Source organism: Anas acuta, chromosome 5 (assembly GCF_963932015.1).
Source record: "Anas acuta chromosome 5, bAnaAcu1.1, whole genome shotgun sequence".
NCBI classification, from domain to species: Eukaryota; Metazoa; Chordata; class Aves; order Anseriformes; family Anatidae; genus Anas; species Anas acuta.
In genome coordinates this window covers 52005995-52026511 of record NC_088983.1, presented here as the reverse complement: position 1 = coordinate 52026511, position 20517 = coordinate 52005995, and the positions used below count along the sequence as shown (strand labels likewise).

Here is a 20517-nt window from a genome sequence, read left to right as displayed (position 1 = left end):
TAAAAGCTTAGCGGGTTGGTCCAGGGATTCTAAGGTGTTCGCTTTGTCGCTGAGACCGCAGCCGGACAGAGATTAATAAAAAGGTTCAGTCTGAGATATGGAAGTGCAAACGGTTTAAGAAGGAAACCAACAAACAAGAGGTTGAGAGTGAATGCCGTTTTATTGGGTTTACCAAGTGAAAATCCACACAGATTGGTTAGTCCAATGCTTCCACATCACCTCCTGAGCAAAGTCCTGCACAACTGACCTCACCATTCCTGATCCAGGAAACGAGAAAAACATCAAGAAAACTATGGGATAGGAGCTTTAGCTCAGATTTGATCAGCACCATTGCATCGGTATTCGGGTTTTTTCAATGTACAGAAATGTTAGCCCCAAATCATGTTTCAGTGCAACACATTTAACTTCAAAGCCAGAGCTTGAAATTATTCTTCCAAGGACAAAGCGATCTCCATTTGTTAACTGAAGGCAGTCACCACAGAAAACATTGGTAGCTACTTACAATTTCATTTGGTTTGAAAGGTTTTTTTTTTTCTTCACATTTATATAAAGGAATGTTAGAGACCATATCTTTAAAGGTCAACACAGACAACAGCAGTACAGACTTCTCATACACTCTGATCCCTGTCTCCGAGCTGAGTAACTTCAGCTTTACTCGGTTTTGGAATAGAACTACGGAAGAAATCAGTTAAACACAAATAAAAATACTAAGAAGTTCTACATTTAAAGTTTGCTGGTTCTCATTTTTAAAGCTGTCACATCCAGGATTCACATTTCAAATGGCCTCACCAGAAGACACAGTGACAGACATCTCAGAAATCACCCATCCAGCATTGCTAACAAGGACAGTAACTCGTTTCAAGCTCTGCATTCAAAGTGCCAATAATCTTTTACATAACAACCAGCAAGTAACACAACTTGTGACGTACATCCACATTGTGTTATCACCATCTATTACAAAGAACAGGCACTGAACTTTTAAAAATGTTATTACAAATTGTAAAGATTACAACTGAAAAGTTAAAATCCATATTCAAGAACCAAGAATTTCAATACCTTTTGCAATGTTATTTTATGTATATATTTATAGATGAGCAATTACACTCAATTATTTTTTTTTTTGGCCCATTTTCCTCAAGTTCATAACCAAAAAGAAAAATCACACTAGACCCTTGAAGTTCACATAAATGACAGCTCAGGTTTTGGTGCAAGAACCTACTTCAATACAGTACCAACCCATGAACAGGTTTCCAAATCCGTCAGGTTAAGGATCACTTCATGGTCACCCTTCCCAAGCAGTGATGATCCTTTCCCAGGTACATAACCTCGGTTATTGGTATTCTTGTTTTTACAGAGCGATGACTTCTTCACAGCCGGCAAGCAGCCCCTAAGCTGATCCCACCCTGCCCATGACGTCCCGGTTTTGTTTAATGGACTGTGTAAGAAGAGGAGCATTTGCTAGCTGGCTGAAAATGCTGAATCCTGCAAGTACCCTAAACCTGAACCAGGAAAAAGTTACACTCTGAATTGAGCCAGATTACCCTTCAAACAAATATGCTCCCATCCCACACCTCCCCACCTTTCCAGGAATATCAGAGAACTACAGCTTTTCTGCCCTTCACCCAAAAACATAATACATAGATGTGATGGACACTATATAACCAAGCCGTTCCTCAGTAGTGCAATGTCTGATCACATCCATGTAAATATTTCTTAAAGCACAGTGCAATTTTAGTCCAAAGCACTCCCCCCCTCCCCAATATACCTATAATATATATAAACAAGCCTATTTTGATATCAGTATTAGAAGTCAAGATTCATCTGTATCCTCAAAACAATATCGCTTTGCTTATTAGAAAGTACACCTACAATTGAAGATGTTTAAAACATTAGGTCTACTTGGCGCTGAAGTGTGAGTACGAAACCTGCTGGAGTTTCCACAGATCTTCCTGCAGGAGCTTCCACAGATCGAGCTGTCAGCAACTTACTTCTCCTTCATCTTTTTTTTCAAAAAACGAGCCCGTATTTGTTTGTTTGTTTTCATGAGTAAATTCATGACAGTGGACGTAGGTAGAATTGAGAAGACCCAGCCCTAAAAATCAAAGGAAAAATGTCTCAGCTTTTATTGTCTATTCTAAGCTAAATCAAACCATTACCAGCACACACAAACGTTACAAAATTATGATTAAAATTTAAAGAACAAAAATAACTTTTATTTAATATTCAAAATTAATCATTGCTCTTCTTCCCCAGTAATCACATATTAGATCCTTGTGTTGTCCAAGATGACTTACCATGAAGGCATGGGGCAGGCACCCGTTGGTCTGGGACTGCAGGCCTACCGTGCCTATGGCAGCTCGCACGTATGTTTCAGGAGTGGGCTTATCGAAGCTTGGCTTGGAGATTTTAGACATTTTTGTTGCCACATAATACGGCATAACACTCTGCATGTAGGAAAGAGACATGAAGCAGAGAACACTTTCAGATTAACTCACAGATTCAACAAGGAACAAAGACAACTGTCCCTCAGGTAATCTGAATACTGGATCCTGAAACGTGCTAGTTTCAGAACTAGCATGGGTGGGGGATATAATGGGGAAATGGAAGAACTGAAGTAACCAAAGCTGGCATGTACAGAAAACTAAACAGCTTTGAGTCTGGAGAAAGGCCATGCCTTTAGCCTGGTGAAACATGCTTTTGTGTTTACCCGCAGAAAGAGAGAAAGAAGGAAAGGGCTTGGTGGGGAAGAGCTGGGATTGTCTAGTGCTCTGAAGAGATTGGAGGATGGCAATCTAACATCTGCCTCTCATTATCTCAAGGGCAGTTATGAGAGCCAAACTCTTCTTGGCACTGCCAGACTAAATAAAAAGAACCAAACCTATCAGTTTTTGTTTGTAGATTTTCAGACTGGACACTAGGGAGAAAGGCATTTTCTAGGAGAGCAATATAACAGTCAAATAGGTTGTTCAGACAGGTCATGGCATCCCCATCCTTGCAGGTTTTCAAGCTTTGGTTGGATAAAACCATGCCAGTCCATGACCTAGTGTTAGCAGCAATCCCACAGAGCAGGAAGTTAAACAAGAGTTCCTAAAGATTCCTTCAAACAAAGATGTCCATCAGTCTGTGATCTGACACTGTATTTAGTGAACATGGTAGATGAAAGCAGGTAGTAAAAGTTTTCACTGTTCCACTTTTGCTATGCATAGTAAGCAAGTATCAATAGAAAATGCTGACATCCATGTAAGTTAAAAAAGGCAGTAAAAGAAAGAGGTAAATGACCCATGTTTTCAGACACTCATACAAAACTTCGGAGTCTGCAGAAACCTTTCATGCAGAGATTTTTCCAAAAGAGTCTTGGAAAAAATCCTTGCAGTCTTTCTCATTCCTTTTCTTTTTGCCTGATTTCTGTTATAGATCCCTACCACTTCCTATGCACATAAACACAAAATTTTAATCTATGCTATTACTGTGCTGTTTCTTTAAAATTAAGCTTGCCTGTCAGCTAGAGTATATTTTGAACCTACATATGTCTATACTGCGGCAAAAGCACAATATACTATCAAAACTAAGTTTCCACAGAGAGGCATTCCACTTGAGCAACACTGATATTCCTTAGGCTGAACTTCAGGAAATGATAAAGTACCACCTGAGTTCTGTTTTCACTTTTTACACAGCAATACTGTGCGTGTATTGGCATGATAGAGTTAACCCTTTTAACAGTGAGCTCAAACAGAAGCACAAGTCAGGAATTAAAAGCACTAGGTTTCTGAAGGTCATTTGATGAACTTCAGATAATCTGAAGTGGGTGCAGTTTTCCTAATGGCTTGAAGGAGGTACGTCAGCTAGTCTTCACAGGAAGGTACTTGTAATATTCATTAGTGGTTTATTGTGGCTTAGGCTGGAATGACAGGACAAGGACATGGACCGCAATAAAATTAACATAACAAATTGAAGCTGTGATAGCTATTGGTCATCAGGCCCACATAACTCAAAGCAGCAATTCACTGACTACATTAATGGACAAAAAAACAGTGCTATCAGGAATTCAGCACCTCAGCCAACATGCATGTTACAAAAAAGCTTACCACAGACTATTAAGTATTCTGCAGGAAAAGACATTTGTTTATGCAGAAAACCAGATTTAAGCTTCATTTGTTTATTTTAACGATGTAAGACACTGAAAGCTTTTTCATAGCTTTTCCATATCTGAAGCTAAAAAGTTTTCCCCCATACCATGCGTGTTCATGCTGTGTTTAACACCTTTAGCCATGTATGCCTTACTGGTTTTGGTGGGGTTTATGGTTGTTTTTCACCTTTTTTTCAGAATTCATAGGAATTCTGCAATGAATGGAGTCATATATGAGCAGTGCTCAGTCTTTGTTTTCCTCTCAAAGTGACAGAACATTATTTAGAAAAAACTCCAGGAGGATGAGACTGCCTGGCTACAAATGCGCATAGGAACAACACGCCTCAAAGATATAATGCTTCTTTCTCAGTCAAGCATCTGTCTTTAAATACTCTCATACTGACATAACTATCAGCACCTTTACTTGAGAAAACAGGAAGATCTCAGACATCCTACTATAACAAGAGACTGACAAACATCTCCTTCTAAACAAACTATCAGTATCTGAATGAAATTCCTACAGCCTGCTCTGGAAGGGTTTTCAAGGATGAAAAATGCCTTCTGTGGAAGGCTCATATAATGCTGCCTGAGTTTACTTGAACACACCTATTTGCAGCATGCATCCTCACATTGGAAAAACCCATAGACCACGTGGAAGGGCAGGAGTGCAAAAACAAAAATCACACCCAGCTTTATTGCCATTGAAGCTGTGTGTTGGAGGAGTCAGAGCATCACAGTTTGTAGGTAGGCTTGAGCAGGAAAGAAATCATACCAGAAGACTTAATTGTATTACTGTAGAAGAGAGAAATATTCTATTAAATACCCAAAGCATATGAAAGACGCAGACAAAAGAAGCCTTTTGCTTGCAGCATCCTGGTTTATTTAGATGCAAATATTTTAGTAGAATTTTAATCATAATGCTTTATGAGGAGAAAGGTATTCTCAAACCTGAGAGCTACTCAATATTTGTACTTCAAAATATAAACAGACTCAGCTGAATATTGTGAGTTGGGTTGAGGGCAGTCAGTTCTACAAGTAGCTGGTCCAGAATCTGCTACCTTTTGATGCAAAAATATCAGAGGTGCTGCATCCTGTGTAAGTTTTCAAATGACTGAGCAAGAGAGAATTTGCAAAAGGCATCTTCCTGACTGCAGAATCAAGAATAAAACAAGAACCCCACAAACAATCTGGGCTGACACTCTTCACCAGTATCTGAAGTCAGGGAGACAGCGATTAGTTAACCTCAGGTCTGGAAGACAGCTAAGAATGTCAGCCATCCCACTCGTGCTCCATCTGCCTGAAATGTTCATTTAAGAGCCATGATTCACAGAGATGTACTCTGTGAACCAGTTTCCTAGATAAACTCCCTTCTATGCAGGCTGCTGTTTAAAGACGTTGCATATTGTTCATTTTTACCTGTATGCAATGGCTCTATACTTAGGAGCAAGCTGCCAGCTATGTTTTCCATCACACAAACCACACTCAGAGAATATTCTCTCCACAGGAATATAAGGAACCATGTTTACAGACGCTCTCTGTGAGGCTTCTTCTCACAAGGAAGGTAGCATGGCAAACCAGCACTACCATTTCCTTCAGTCTTGAAGACCGTGACCACAAATTAAAAGAGGTCCATATTGCACAGTCTTGGAACAGTTGTGGGATATGAAGCTAAATCTACAATACAGAAACTGAATTAAGTGGAGATAGAAGTAACATAGTGGGGCAAAAGTAAAAAGAACACTAAAGAACTTGCACTGCGATAAAAACATCGCAGGAAGGTCCAGAGCTGAAGGCAGGTAAAGACCTGAAAAGCCTTCCAAGTAGAGAAAGTAATAAGGAGACAAAACACTAAAAATTGCTCCAGATTAATCCATTTCAGGAGTAGACAGCACACACAAGCTGAAGGTGTATCTGTTTAGAGTGCTAGGCTTTTATGCATCCTCCATTGCTGACAGCAAGTTGGTTTTGCTGAAGGAAAATGTATGGGAATAGCTCACTCAGTAACTGTCTTTTTTTTCCCTAAAAGTCTAACATAATCCTCTCGTGAACTGGGACAGGACATTTCCTAGTGATGACTTCTTTTTGGTAAGCATGACTGGAAGGAAAAAAGTCCAGCAAGCCAAAAGGTAATATAGCCTTAAGTTAGTAACAGCTTCTCTGTATTTCAAAACCAGCAAGGAAAGCTGTGCTCCCACCCTTAATGATCACACGAACAAGACTGGCATCTCTGTGACTTAGTTCTCGCAGTGCCCTTGGAGAACCACTGTACAGAACAAGGGAAGGGAAAGCAAGAGGCATGGGTGTGGGGTAATTCTTTCTGTACGAACCCTAACAGATGACTCACCATTGTCTCTACAGCACAGGTAGAATCTTTATCAAGACTGACTATTGCACTGGACAGCAACAGGTGTAACAGGTAACAAAGAACTCAGCAATTGTGACCCAAAACCAAAGTCTAGAATCTTTAGTTAGGCTTTGGAAGCAAACATTAAAGGTATGTAAAAAGTGACGTTAAACACAATATCCCCATCAAGCTGAGAGACTGGCTTGTTTGCTCTTATGTCCCTACAAAACGAAAAACCTAAAGCCATGGAAGGTGAACAAGTGGAGCACAACACAAAACTCATTAGAAATGTGGAAACCCAGTACTGAAGAAAATCTAAGTCAGCCCATTACATACGAAGGGTCTGTAAGGTGTCTGCTTGTTCTTGCTACTTTGCTTACACTAGCAGTTGGTTCACTGACACCACTGGGAAGGGACTGCTACTATTTTAGTCTTTTGAGCAGTTACCTATTTAATATCTGTACAAATGAACTCCAAATGCACATTCCAGGAGATTTACTTGTATAAAGGTGTATTCTATAGAGTTGCACAGTTTTCTGGAATATTTTATACCTAAAGGTACAATTACCACCAGCAGGTAAATTATATATATTTTTTGTTACTTCAAGATGCATCATTTCAGGGTAACTTAAGAAAACTGCTAATGGGATCAAAGGAAATCCTCATCCTTAATCTGTGTCACATTCATGAATAAAAGAATATGCTGATTTCCTTTTGTTACCAAGACACCAATGTTGCTGTGGTAACCACACTTACATGAAAAACTCTACTCACCTGCACAATGATGCCCTTGCTCTTGTATTCTGCATGGAGGCCTCGAGAGAAGTAATCCACAAAAGCCTAAAATGAAAAGAATGGAAATGCAGCATGCTATGCATTAAAATGGAAACTATAGTTCGGAGCTTTTTGTAAGCATATTTGAATTACTATTTATAGCTCCTGTTTTCAAAGTGAAAAACCTTAGGCTTTCAATGCAACTTCACAGGTTACAGCAATGCCATCTGAACAGAAACCCCATGCTTACGAAGCATTTTTTTCCCAGAAGTGAGACATTCTAAACAAATAAAATTCTTTTTTTAATTTAGAGGGAAAAGGAACTGGATTAGTTACATAAAGTCCAGTTAAAATAGGAAAATAAAACTTTGTGTTCACATTGTGTCATCTCCTTAGACTTTTTTTTTTTTTTTAGAAGAGTGATATAAGTAGGCATCTTGAAGACTACTATCTAAAACTCTTCCAAATTTCTGGAAGTTTTAGAAAGTCCAAGATTAAACATTCAAAGAAGGAAGCAAAAGGGCTTAAAGAGTGGACACTAGAACCTGCCTTCAGGATACACTCACATCCGATATACCACCTCCACCAAGGGAGATCCACATGCTCGCTCTTTCCTTACCACTTACTGAGATGGATACCTTATACAATACTGAAAAAGTATTGTTTTAATAATCCAAGGCTACTCAGCAAGTCAAACCAGCATAAATTCCCCCTCCCCTTCTTCTAAACCACCTTTTTACTTCTCTTCCCCCAAGTCAAATGAGCCAAAATATTAGGTTCCATTGTCATTTCTCATTTTAGAAAAACGATACTGCTAAGCAGGATAAATGGAGCGCCCTCAACTGAGGGAACTAAACTATTCTATCCGTAACTGAGGCGAATTCTATTATTTAAGAAGAAACAGCTCCAAAGGAAAAAAAAAGGCTGTTAAAAGTAGCCACAAATGCTTCAGACCATTGTCAAAACAAGCAGCAAAACTCTAATACTGCACCTGTTTTACAATCATCTTTTTCTCAGTTTTGTGCAGTCCTTGACCACAGTTGTGAGATGCATGTGTGATAACTGTGAAGTATATAAAACTATTACAAATTAAAAAACCACTATATTCTACTAATCACAAAGTGCTTTGATTATTCAAAGCTCTCACTACTTTTGCCCGACTGTCCTGAAATTAATTATTGCTTCAATTATAGAGAGACAACATAAAGAAAATGTCATTTCTACTATTTGATATGAGCTTTGCAATAAAAAGAAGTGTTCACTTTACTTGAGAAGGAACAAGAAACTTCCATTATCCAAAAAAACTTTGGAGTTTTTCTTCTTGGAGGACTTACTTTAAGACAAGTTGGGTTTTCTACCTCCAGATGCACAAGTGCTCCAACAGCCTCTAACTTAGAGTCTTAAGAACAATCTTTAAATAAGCATCTCCTGAAACAGCAGGTAAGTACACCATACAAAAACCAATTTCTTCTCCTTGGACATCCAGTAACAAAGCCCAAATACTTGTGACGTGGTAGAAAAAAAGTCATAATTCACTTCTCATTACTATTAATGCAGGCAGACAGGGAAGTGTCAAAAACAGGAATATGATTCCTTTAAAAGCATCTAATTGCCTTGTGAGACAGGGAATTCTCCATGGGGAAGGTTAAAGAGGTAGACTGCGTCTGTTCCTGATAATTAGCCAGAGCCATTGACTTAGACCTGAAGGATACTATGCTTTAAAACCCCTCTATACAGATGAGGAAAAACACTAGAAATTGCAGATACAGTCTTTCTATAGCTACATTAGGGGAGTCACTTTCATGCTTACTAACCTCGCTATGGTAGAAGATGAGCAGTGCTGAGAATAGGTAAGATTACTTAACCTGTAATTGAGTTTCTTAGGGAGAGGGAAGGAATATTTGTATTTATAATTGAGAAAAAATAAAGATTATGCAAAGAAGTGTAAGTTGTATTATTGCAAAAACCATAAGCTCAAATAATTTGATAAAGCTGAAAGCAATGCAACAACAGAACTGACCTTTCACGCTAAAACAAAGAAGTGAGCTCTCAGGAAATACCTATTTCTGGAGCAAAATTTTATCAACAATATGCAATTCGGGCTTTCATGACTTCTAAACTTAAATATCCCTTATTCACACTAATACTCATTCAGTATAAATAAAATAGCATGCACCAATTCCTTTCTGGTTACATGAAGATGTTATTGGAGAGTTTAAAAGAAACATATGCCTGTTCTGACATGAACAACACCAACTGAAGGTGTCTTTATCCCATCAAGGTTCTGCTTAGAGTCAGAAATCCTTTAGGTATTGAAAATAATTACCAGGTACACCTAAAAAAAAAAAAGCTATAGTGTTATGCTGCTTGAATACCATGTCATAAATGTCCCTTTATTTAGTTTTATTACTTATATTGTAGCTCCATACTGTGAACCTATCTTGTGCCTGGTGTTAGGGTGTCAACTGGAGACCTTTTATGAGACCATTTCAGATGCCATGCAAATACCTTTGGAAAAGAAGTAACCCCAGCTGCAGAAAGACAAAACTGTCCCAAGTGACTCAGTGAGAAACCAGAGCAGGTAAGCTTAACATAAGATGTAGATCTATGGTAGTAATATACTGTATGTCTAGAATGTATATGTTTGATGCCATCTTCTGCAGCATTCTCGTTTGGAAGTTGAGCAGATACGTGCTGAAAGAACAAAACTGCTGGTTATATAGAAAATTGTTTGGACCAACAGGCTCCAAGGGCCATGATTAATGGCTTGACTTCTGGTTAGTAACAAGCAGAGAACCCCACAGATCAATACCGATGCCCATATTCTTCAATATCTGCCATAAGCGACCCAGGTGATGGCACACAGTGCACCCTCAGCACATTTGCAGATGACAGTATTAGATGGAGTGGCTGACACAACAGACCTTCAGTCCAGAGGGATTCTGGTAAACCTGATGATTGTTAAACTTTGTGAGATTTCTTGACTGGCACATAGTGAAGTGCAAAGTTCTGCATATAGAGTGGGATAACCCCATGCCTTAATGTTGGCTAAGTAGCAGCAACTGCTGAAAACAGCCTGGAATCTATGGTGGCTGCCAGGGAAAAGATAAGCCAATAATCCACTCACTGCAAGAGCATCAAACCACATACTGGGCTACATTAGAAGGATGCATCGCCTACTAATGCAGCGCAATTATTTGGTACTGGCAACACTCTAGAGCTCTATCCTTTCTCTTACCTGAAATGCTAAACCTAAGGCAACTAACCAAAGAGGAAGAAAAACCTTTGCTTCCAGCAAGCACCAAAAAAATCCTACTTAAATATGTATGCCCATACATACCTAACAGATATCGATCTACATGTATCTTTTACAAGATTAGGGAAAAAAGCCTCAAAGTATCAGAACAAGAAATTGTGTTGAACTTGGTCAATTCTCTTAAACCTCACACTAAGCTTGCTCGGTACAGTAGAATCCTTTGTTGTGTGAAAACTGCTATGTGATGAATGTGTGATGCAATATATAAAATAGTAGTTTCCATGACAGTAAACCCCTGAACTTGTTTTTGTCTCGACCTTCCACTACCAGCAAAATTCAAGTTAGAAACTCAGTACTTTTAGTTCATGAAAGCACCACTAGATGGACACCAAAACATTTATTCCTGTGGTGTTGGCTTATGTGTGACACTATTTCTGTGAGCAAAAGAGTACCTTACCTTGGATGCAGAGTAAAGAGTCAGCAGTGGAGTTGGATACATCCCAGCAGCTGAAGAGATATTCAGGATTACCCCTTTTGATCTGAAAGGCAGCAAAGATACATTCCAATGTAATAATATATAAAAAAAATAAAAATCTTTCATGTTTCAGAAAATTAGTTAGTGCAAGCCTAAAGAAAATCTTTAGCATGAAATTGAGATTAAGATCTGTTTAGAACCCCCCAAAAATTTTTTAACCACCAAAAAATTTTTTTTAACCACCTGCACTGCCAAGCACTTCTCAAGCATGTGCAGCTAGGACAGACAGTAAGACCCCTGGATTTCAAACACGTCCACTTCCGTGACTAGTTTTACATACAAAAGTCGACTCATTACTTAGTGCTAGGTAGAAATAAGAATTAGTTGAACAATCCAGGGCAAGCAAGTTATTAGGGGATGCTACCAGACAGCTGAATACAGTGGAAGCTGCATCTCTGCTTCTTCCTACCATAGAGTAGACTGAAGCCAATTTACCCAACACACAAGTAGGTACTCTGTGTTTAGTGAGGTCTCAGAACGGGCATGCAGATACTCATCAGGCAGCTTAACTGCTGCAGATTCGTGAGTTTTTCATCATATTTGTTCAACTACACATACACTATGCCACTGCTGCCACAATGATTTAAGTAATCATCTTAAAAACAAACAGCCGACTTTAAGTGACCATTAATTTATTTTTTTTAATTACTATTATTTTAATTCTTTGAGAATTGTGACAATAGATTCAAATCAATATGGTTTCTGCCACGATACAAGTACGAATTAAGTCTGAGTGATTCACCTCTGGAAAGGAGACAGTTGACATAACAGAAAAGAATCATTTTGCAGTCATTCAGGATTTCAAACACCTTTGCCAAAGTTCTCATACTTTTCAGGAGTTATCTGCAAGGCTTTGTTGGTGAAATAAAGTAGTGACATGGATCAAAATATGTGGTATGAAGAAAAGACTACAAATTATTCAAGAATTTTCACAACAGCAAAAGGTTAACAGTGAATGCTAGAGGTTTTTCACATCAAGACAGGTGGTGCTTGTGATATTTATTCATCAACTCAAATGGGGATTGGCAGTGAGATGAGTATTCATGCAGTTTAAGAGATTACCAGATTGGAGGACACTATAAGGAACTTTTAAAAGAAGAGCTAAGATGGCTACGTGAACAGACTACAGAATGGCAACTGAAAAATCAATTCTAAATCAACTATCCATTCCCTTGAAAATCCCGAGCAAAGTCCAGAAGGAATTCTCTGTTGTGCAGCAGTCACCAAGAACAACCAAAGAGGATAGCAGGGAATGGCAGGGACAGGTCCAACACCACTGTAGTCCTGTTTTGTGTCTATGGACCACTTCTCTATCCCTCCAAATACAGGACAGAGACACTACGAACCTGATGACTGGATGGGGCTTTCAGCAACCTGATCTAGTGGGAGGTGCCCCTGCCCATGGCAGGAGGGTTGGAACTGGGTGATCATTAAGGCCCCTTCCAACCCAAACCATTCTGTGATGATTTGAGAATGGAGAATAGGAAGGAAAAGGCTCTGATGTGTTGATGAGGTGAAAGGATTGTTCACTTAGCTATTTAAGAGACTAGGAAGACCAACAATACACCCTCTCATAATACACAAGAACAATGAGTTATTTAAATGAGATTGAAATTTAGATCCAATAAAAGGAAGTGCTCTTCCCATATTCAGACCACAGGAGTCACTGCCACACAACTTAATTGAAGACAGAAGCTCAGCAGGACTCAAGAAGGGTTGAACATTTATATGGATAAACCCAGCCTCACTCTCCCAAAGCAAACTGAAGCTTTAGCAGAGAGGCTGGCACTCGGGTGGTAAGGCACAAGTCCCTCAGAGGCTGGTCTGACTGCAGCTTTCCAGCTGCAGTGACCGTCCCTTAGGTGCATTCAGTTCTGATCCAGCAAAGAAAGCCCTCTTAGAAAAAAGTAAACACCAGCCTCTTGCACACGCACAGTGTGGACTCTTTGAAGCTGTTGATGCAACTGTGGGTTTTGGAGTTTGCGTTCTCTTCATACAGAAAACAGTCCCAGTCTTCAAAAGCATGCAACTTAAAATCTCCCGATAAAAACAAACAGCAGCATGTGTGCAGGGGGAACACTTCCAATTACTCTAATTACGATTCTGTCTCTTTCAAGAGCCGCAGAAGAAACATCCTAGGGAGGGACCTGGAGGACCGCGAGGGCACCGGCACGGCAAGACGCCGCCACCTGCCTCCAGCGTGGCCGCGCGCTGCACCAGCACCCTGGGCGAGGGTGCGGCGAGGCAGGCGTCCTGCCCAGCAAGAGCACACCCCGGCACCTCCCCGTCATTCTTCCTTCAGTGCACGGCATGGTCCGGGGATGCTAAATTTAGCTGTCTCCCCGTTGCTGCGGCAACCAGCGCCTGCTCCAGCTGCACGCCAAGTGGAAAGAGCAAGCTTCCTCTGTAATGTAATTATGCACTTGCTACTTCCCCGGCAATAAATACCGTAGTTTGGTATTTGTCTAGAAACAGTCAACTGATTTTGTTGTTGTTGTTGTTCCCAAAGACATCGAGGCTCAGTTTGGAGTTCCGCGAGTCTCCCACCTTAGACAGCTGCCTGAAAACGAACAGGGAGAACTGCTCATTTAAGTGTAATCGGGAGCCGCGGATTATAAATTGTCACTTTAAGTGCTCGGAGCACAGGAGAGGAGCCACAGCAGTGTCTAAATGCCATTACCAGAAATGGCATCCATCTCACGCCGCTGTGTTTATCATAAATAAGAAGTAACCGACACACCAGGACGCACCTGTGCTTTCTGCTTACAGACCTGGATGTAAAGCATGTCAGCTCCGCTCTACTCCTGGATTTGTCTTGGGACGTACGGCCATCAAACTGATGCTCAGATACGTAAAAATGCGCACTGTGGGTGCAGGATGCCGTAGTGTGCTATGTTAACTGCTGTGTACTCACACACCACCTGCCTTGAACCAGTGAGGAAGAGCAATGGGATTCCCAATCTGGAGCCTGGATCCCTTTTCTAACCCGCAGTCCCACGTGAGAAATGTATGGGTGGCCCACGGAGCAGCTGAGTACAGCCACCAGCCCTTCCTGCTCCTGGCTTTGCTGGACGTCCGTGTCCTTCTGCAGTAGCAGACCCTTAGCAGTGTCGTGGCTGTGCAGGGGTGGGCAGCTGCACACCTGGGTTGTGGGCACTGCAGTCACCTGCCTTTGCAAAACCAAAGGGAATATGGAAACTTGTTCCATATTTGCTCTACGGTAGCCAGAAGCAGAAGTCAGGCAGCAAACCAGGATCCTGTTTTCATTCAAACCATCTCACCTGGTTTAATACTTAGTGGAAAACAGGATATTCTCTAAGTGGAATATACATCTGTCTGTTCTGTGAAGCTGAAGGTATCCATCGGCCAAATGGATAGCTACGACAGTGCTTTAGACAAAGAAGGAACTGAATCAATAAACTGTGGTTAGAGCTTCAAAGTTGCCCAAATTCTTATCAACAGTACATTCATCCTCAGAAAGCAGATGGCTTTAGTCATGTTGGCATCTTCAGGGGGACGGTGGTTTCACAAAAGCCAGGTCCCTTGATCTGTCAACTACAGGACGTGGACAAAGAATAACTTTTGACTTAAGAACCTTGAGTGACTACTACTATTGCAGTGCAATCCTCAACCCAGCTTTACTGAGGAATATTAACTCCCAGATCCCCCAGACTCCAGGGTCTTTGTTTTTCTAATGCCATTTCTTTTGCATGAATTAAAATCTTTTCTGCTTCCATTCTTACCTAAGCCAAAAATTCCAGGCTTGTCATCACCCTGACATGCTAGGTACCAGCTCCCCAGACTGGCCACTAGCTCTGACGGTTTGTACTCACAAAGAAACAGTTTTAGATGTGAAATGCTTGCTCTCCATCTGCACAACACTTGTGTAATTGAACCATGATCTGCAACGAAAACTCCCAGATAGCAGGATGATGCAAGAAATTTTTTTCTCCCCTTGATCTGTCCTATGTTGAGGTTTGCCCCGTATACACGCTCCTCCTATGATATTCACCTGGAGGTAACAACGAAGCGACTGACGTGCACTGTTTGTTCTACACGGCTTTCCTCGGCGCTGCGAGTGCAGCTCAGCCCTGACCTGGAGCAGCCCCCAGCCAGCCAGGGTTAGCACTGCAACAGCCAGCAAACATCCTGCAGCAGCCAGCATCACCTAGAGAACAGCCTGGAGGTTGCACACCGCATCCGTATCTTTCGTTTCACCTGGGAGCTGGCTGGGAAGTCAGTACACGTCTTCCGCAGTGACACTGGTGTGCATTAACTCTTATTTTAAAGAGCTGTTCTCCAATTCTACTTTACCAAATGATCACAGACTTTCCTCAATATACCTCCTACTGTATAATGAGAACATATTCTTTGCATCCATTTTACTTGCAATGACTTAGAGAAATAGCCTTAAGAAGGTTATTCCCAGGAACTGTAACCACCCCCTCAGAATAGCAGGTTGTTGAGTTAGTGCTGATGAGTCAGACGGGCTTTTTAATTCTGTTCTAAAAGGAATCACCACAACAGTGGAGAAGGGAGAGGAAAAATAAAAAGGGAATCGAGTGGAAAAGGCTTCCACCGTCTGATGATTCATGCACCATCAGTGTGACTCACCCAGCATTACTCTGCCATTAAAACATGGAGACTAGGCTGATTAGTCACAGTAATGAATTTTTCAAGAAAGGATTCTCCCCTATAAATAATGATGACTTTGTCTGGATAGTGTTAGTGTGACTCACCTTTCCAGCATGCCGGGCAGCACCAATCGTGTCATCTGCAAAAAGAAAACATTCGTGATGGCTGAGAATGCAGACACCAGACAGCCAGAGATGAGGGAAGCCTCCCTTCCTCCCAGAAGCAGCTGCCACCCCCTCCACCCCAGCCAAGGCTCGGGGAAGCAGAGACCATACTTTGCGTGGGCAGTTTATTTTTATTCTACCTGGGTAACTTGGCTCTGACAAGTAGTGTGTGCACTGAAACCAGTGAACCGATCCAGCTAGTAGCAGAAGTACAATAAGAGTAAATAAAAAAGCCTTCACCACCCTGCAGCATCCATGGCTTCCGAAGAACACCGAAACATCAGCACACTATGCCATGTATATGAACTTTCTCTCCCCATAAAATGAATCCGTGTTCCCTAAGACTGACCAAATTCACCCCCCGTGACAAACCCACGTGCATTTTAGCAAGTCTTACTGAACTGCTGATGTTAAGTTTAAAAAAAAAAGCAAATTGGAGCAACAAGAGCACTGGACAGAAGTACTGAAGATGAGCATTCTGGTAACAGTGCCAATACACTGCTCAAACAGATCTCCTTTATTTTTCAATAAATATTATTAAAGCTTTCTAGCATTAACACAGCAAGAATAGTTACTGACAGAAGGTAGGCAAAAGAAATTCAGTTTGCTTCTGACCATGGGCAGCCTTTGTGTAAAAGGGCAAGGATTACTGCAACAGACATACAGAAAATGAGCTCATAGGCTACTGCTTCAGTGGGACGTTCTGAGCAGCCCTAGTTTTACAGCAGCTTGCCATAAACATTACTTTACACACAGAAAGCATTTAGGACCCCAACATGTTGCCCTACTGATTACACAGAAGACGTCCACAATAAGAGAAACTACCCTCCCATGAGAGAAGTAGCCAGGGAGTAGCAGTTCCCCACTGCTCTGCAAAGTGCTGCCTTCATCAGGCGTGTGAGCAATCCATCTGCAACCTAGCTGAAAGATCCTCCAGAGCAGCAATCCTAAAACAAGCTTCCCAAACGCAGGGCAGGCAGCTCTGACGAGAGAAACAAACCAAGCATTGATCCAAACCTTGACGAATTTTCGGTTAGCATGAAATAACTAATTTTCTAACACTAATTAACATCCTAAAATATGAACCGAATCCAAAGTTTCTGCCTGTAAGAAATAATGTAGTAAAAGAAAAAATTCAGCTTGTGCCAAATACCACCCGGCCCCCAACCAAACCTGCTAACGTCATACTGCTGACACCAAAGCCAAATCAGACAAGAAACATACAACTTTAAATGAAAATGCTGTCCAACAAAGTTCTTGAGACAGTGGTGGATAAGTGTGCTATAAAATACTTAACGGCACCAAAATGCAACAGCATCCTTGCTGATACCAAAATAACTTGATACCTTAAAACATGAGATTTGAGTTGGATCGGAGGGGAAAAAAATCAGCATATATGGGAGCACAAAGCACCTGTAAGCACTCTTATTAGAAGCAGCAAATGTGACTTACTGTAGCAAGCTATTCGTATTAGTATCACTACTGCATTAACCCTTACCCATAGTGGAATCTGGTTTGGGTTTTTGTTTGCTTTTCCAATTGTAAAACCTACCATTTTGGGAATAAAGGAGAAATCACGAAAGGCAACTAGACTTCGGTTGATCACAGTCGATACACAGGAAGAGGTAGAGAAGGGCTGTGTTTTGTATTTTATTGGCGTTTCTCATTTGGAATAGATTCTGCCATCAGACGTGCTGCGTGACAGCTTCGACAGGTCACTGTACGCGCAGGAATCGAACAGACCTTACTTCTGTGGAGCGGGCTGGTGACACACGCACCTCTCAGCACTGCCCCACAAGTCAAGCCAAGCTTTTCCAGAGGTGGTAAACATCAAAGCTGAACAGGTCTGATGCAACTTCGAAACAAACTCTGACATTAACTATACTTGAGCTTTTTCACATAGTAATGCTTCAAAAGAGATGTGCAAGTGCCTATTTTAATTCTGTAAGGATAAAGAATGATTTCAGCTGAGTCTAATACTAGCTCAAGAACAGCAGATCTTTTATCTGGTACAAGCTTTATGATCTCTACCACAGATCCCTTGGCAAAAAGCAGCATACTGCTACTTGCCTGTCAGGGCAGTATAATGCTGCATATCATCTTCATAGATTGACATGCGGACATGAACTGCAATTGCCTCCCCTTAGGCAACCCATAAATGGTTTGAAAAACTAGTATCGCTTCTCCCATTGTAATGCAGAGGGGAGCATATGCCTGAAACTTCATCATAAATCCTTACAAATGCATTCACGGTCTGAATCCCAACTGCAAGCCGACACACAGCTCTAAGCTTAGCATATTACAAAGCTGCTGGTTACTATTGCTACCCAAATGGGATTTCATTCACAGAAAAACACACTACAGTAATTAGTATTTGACTTACACAGGTTAAGAAACTACGAGGCTGCTGACAATTGAGATGTAACAGTAGGTACACGACGCCAGTGGAAAACAAGAGCACTCTCCCCAACAGCTTGCTGTTATGTAGCCTGTTTCCAAAGTCCAGCTGGATAGGCAGTCAAATGTCCCCTACAAACACCCCCACAGAAAAACACTGATGACAAAACAGGATTTAATTCTTAGCATCACCTCCACTTGCTTCCATTAAAATGAGCATTTTTAGAGAACTTTAAAAAAACTGTGAAATAAGGCAAAGCTGGTTTTCCTATCTATGTTTTTACCTCTTGTAACATGTAAAGAGAAACATGAATATTCAATATCTTTGTGCAGTAAAAATACTGACTTTTTGTTGTTTTGTTTTTTAAAGAGTTAAGAAACAGAAGGCAGCTCTTTGAGTCAGCCTCACCTCACCCAGCCAAGTCCGTGGTAAGACTTCCAGTAATGCAAGAGCACTAGTATAAAAACGCCAACAAAGCCTTCTGCAGGCACGTTGAAATTATCTGGCAAATCTCGACTTTATACACATGTATAAAATGCTCCCAGCATCAATTCAAAGAAAACAAGCTATAGCAAAAATGTAGTTTTTCCACTAATACCTGTGTCCAATTGCTTGCATGATCTTTATTCAAAAATCGCCGAACTGGCCAACATCTTTGTCATCATCAGCCATAACCTCAGACATGCCATTACGAAACAGGCAGTTCAACAAGAAACAGATCAAGAACTAAATAAATGTGTTCCAGATAAAGAATCAAAGAACCTAGGTGTGATTTAGAGACAGCCAGTTCTGCAGCTGGGTGTAGTTAATAAATGCCAAAGCACTGCAAGTCCCAGTCCCTGGGAATTCACAGGTAGGACACGGGAGAACTCTACAGTAGGGTTTCTTTCTCTGAAGACAATCTAATAAAGAAAGAAGAAAGTGACAGAAAAAAAGTGACAGAAAACCTAAAAGAAAGGCTGGGAACTATCCTAAGTAGCATGCCTTCAGTTGGTGGGTACTGAACTCACTTCAGCTTTCCTCAGACAACCATTCTTCTGAATGAAGTACTACTTGCCACAGAAATACCTGTGCTGCAGGTGAAACCAAAGGTACTCCCCCAGAAGGCTCAGGTAATTTCAGGCAGAGTAGTCAAACACCAAATTACTTAAAAACTGCCAGCTCAGCCAAAGAAATCTCTTATTTCTTTCTGAAAATTTGAATTAGAGCAGAGTGAGAATGCATGAGTGTGTCAGAAAAATTTGTTCAAGACAGCCTTTCTGATGTCAGAAGTTGTCAGTACCTTGTTTTATATAGTCTGATAAAATCTTTAGCACACAAGCATGAAGTAGTAGTAGGGCTTCTTTTCCAATAATTTCACATATACACGCGTAAAACTCTGAGCAACACTACCACAGAGTTTGGAGTCTCCTTCGTTTGTTTTGGTAGATAAAAGGACAAGGGCTATATTATTTTTAAGTCAACTTTCACACAAACTCCTAGCTCGTAAATCCCAGGATGCTCATAACAAGTGGGAGAGATTTATTAAAGCCAGTTCATCATTCTTTTAAAGGCGGCTGTCATTTCTTGATGTTCACGCATCTGCAAATTAATTTATTACATGCCTGGCAAGTACTGGTCACATTGTCCACTCTTCCTCTCCAAATCTATCTTCTACCTTTTTTTCTACCCCTAATTCTGGGAAGAAAAAAAAAGAAAGAAAAAAAAAAAAGGAAGACTACTTTAGTCTAGAGAAATAGAAGTTTCTATTTTCAGCTGCAAAGACACACAGCCATATGGTTAGATTTATGTTCCGAAACAGGTGCTACACTTAAAGTTCTTATTAGAAGACCAACAAATAGTTAGAATTTATAACAATGCATTTCCAGTGTTTCTTCAGAAGAAATAAATTCTCCCATTCTTATTTATCACCAAATTGCAGCCTTTTCTCACTCTGATCTGAGAAGTAGCACAGGAGCAGAGCTTAGGGAAGGACAACTTGTGAAGTTCAGAACACCTTGAAGGTGAAATTCACTCAGACTGCTATAAGCAGTAGGAAAAACTGATGTAAAATACTCAAAGTCATCTTTCACATCTTATGTGCCACAACTGTCATACAAAGGCAGACACTTAATACCACTGTTCTATATTCAGAGACAAGTCATTCTACAGTAAGATGTTATGACTGCAAGCCACTCTTTCCACTTCCAAAAGGTGTAGCGAACGGTAATAAAGCCTGTGCAAGTACAACAAAGGATGAAGCTCGAGAACTTGGGCAAGATTTTTATTTTATTACGCAGCTAGGA

The 20517-nt window shown here is 40.7% G+C and overlaps 1 protein-coding gene across 1 annotated transcript in view; it reads right to left on the bottom strand.

The window, feature by feature from the left end:
• Positions 1 to 141: 141 nt before the first annotated feature.
• The window catches only part of HSD17B12 (hydroxysteroid 17-beta dehydrogenase 12), a 73811-nt gene continuing 53435 nt past the window's right edge, over positions 142 to 20517 (bottom strand). Inside the window, exons 7-11 of the mRNA XM_068684705.1 lie at positions 15775 to 15809; positions 10958 to 11039; positions 7245 to 7310; positions 2295 to 2444; positions 142 to 2092 (exon numbers count right to left, since the gene is read on the bottom strand). Coding sequence (XP_068540806.1) covers positions 1985 to 2092; positions 2295 to 2444; positions 7245 to 7310; positions 10958 to 11039; positions 15775 to 15809 — 441 coding nt within the window. The 3' untranslated portion in view covers positions 142 to 1984. The remainder of the gene's footprint in view (positions 2093 to 2294; positions 2445 to 7244; positions 7311 to 10957; positions 11040 to 15774; positions 15810 to 20517) is intronic.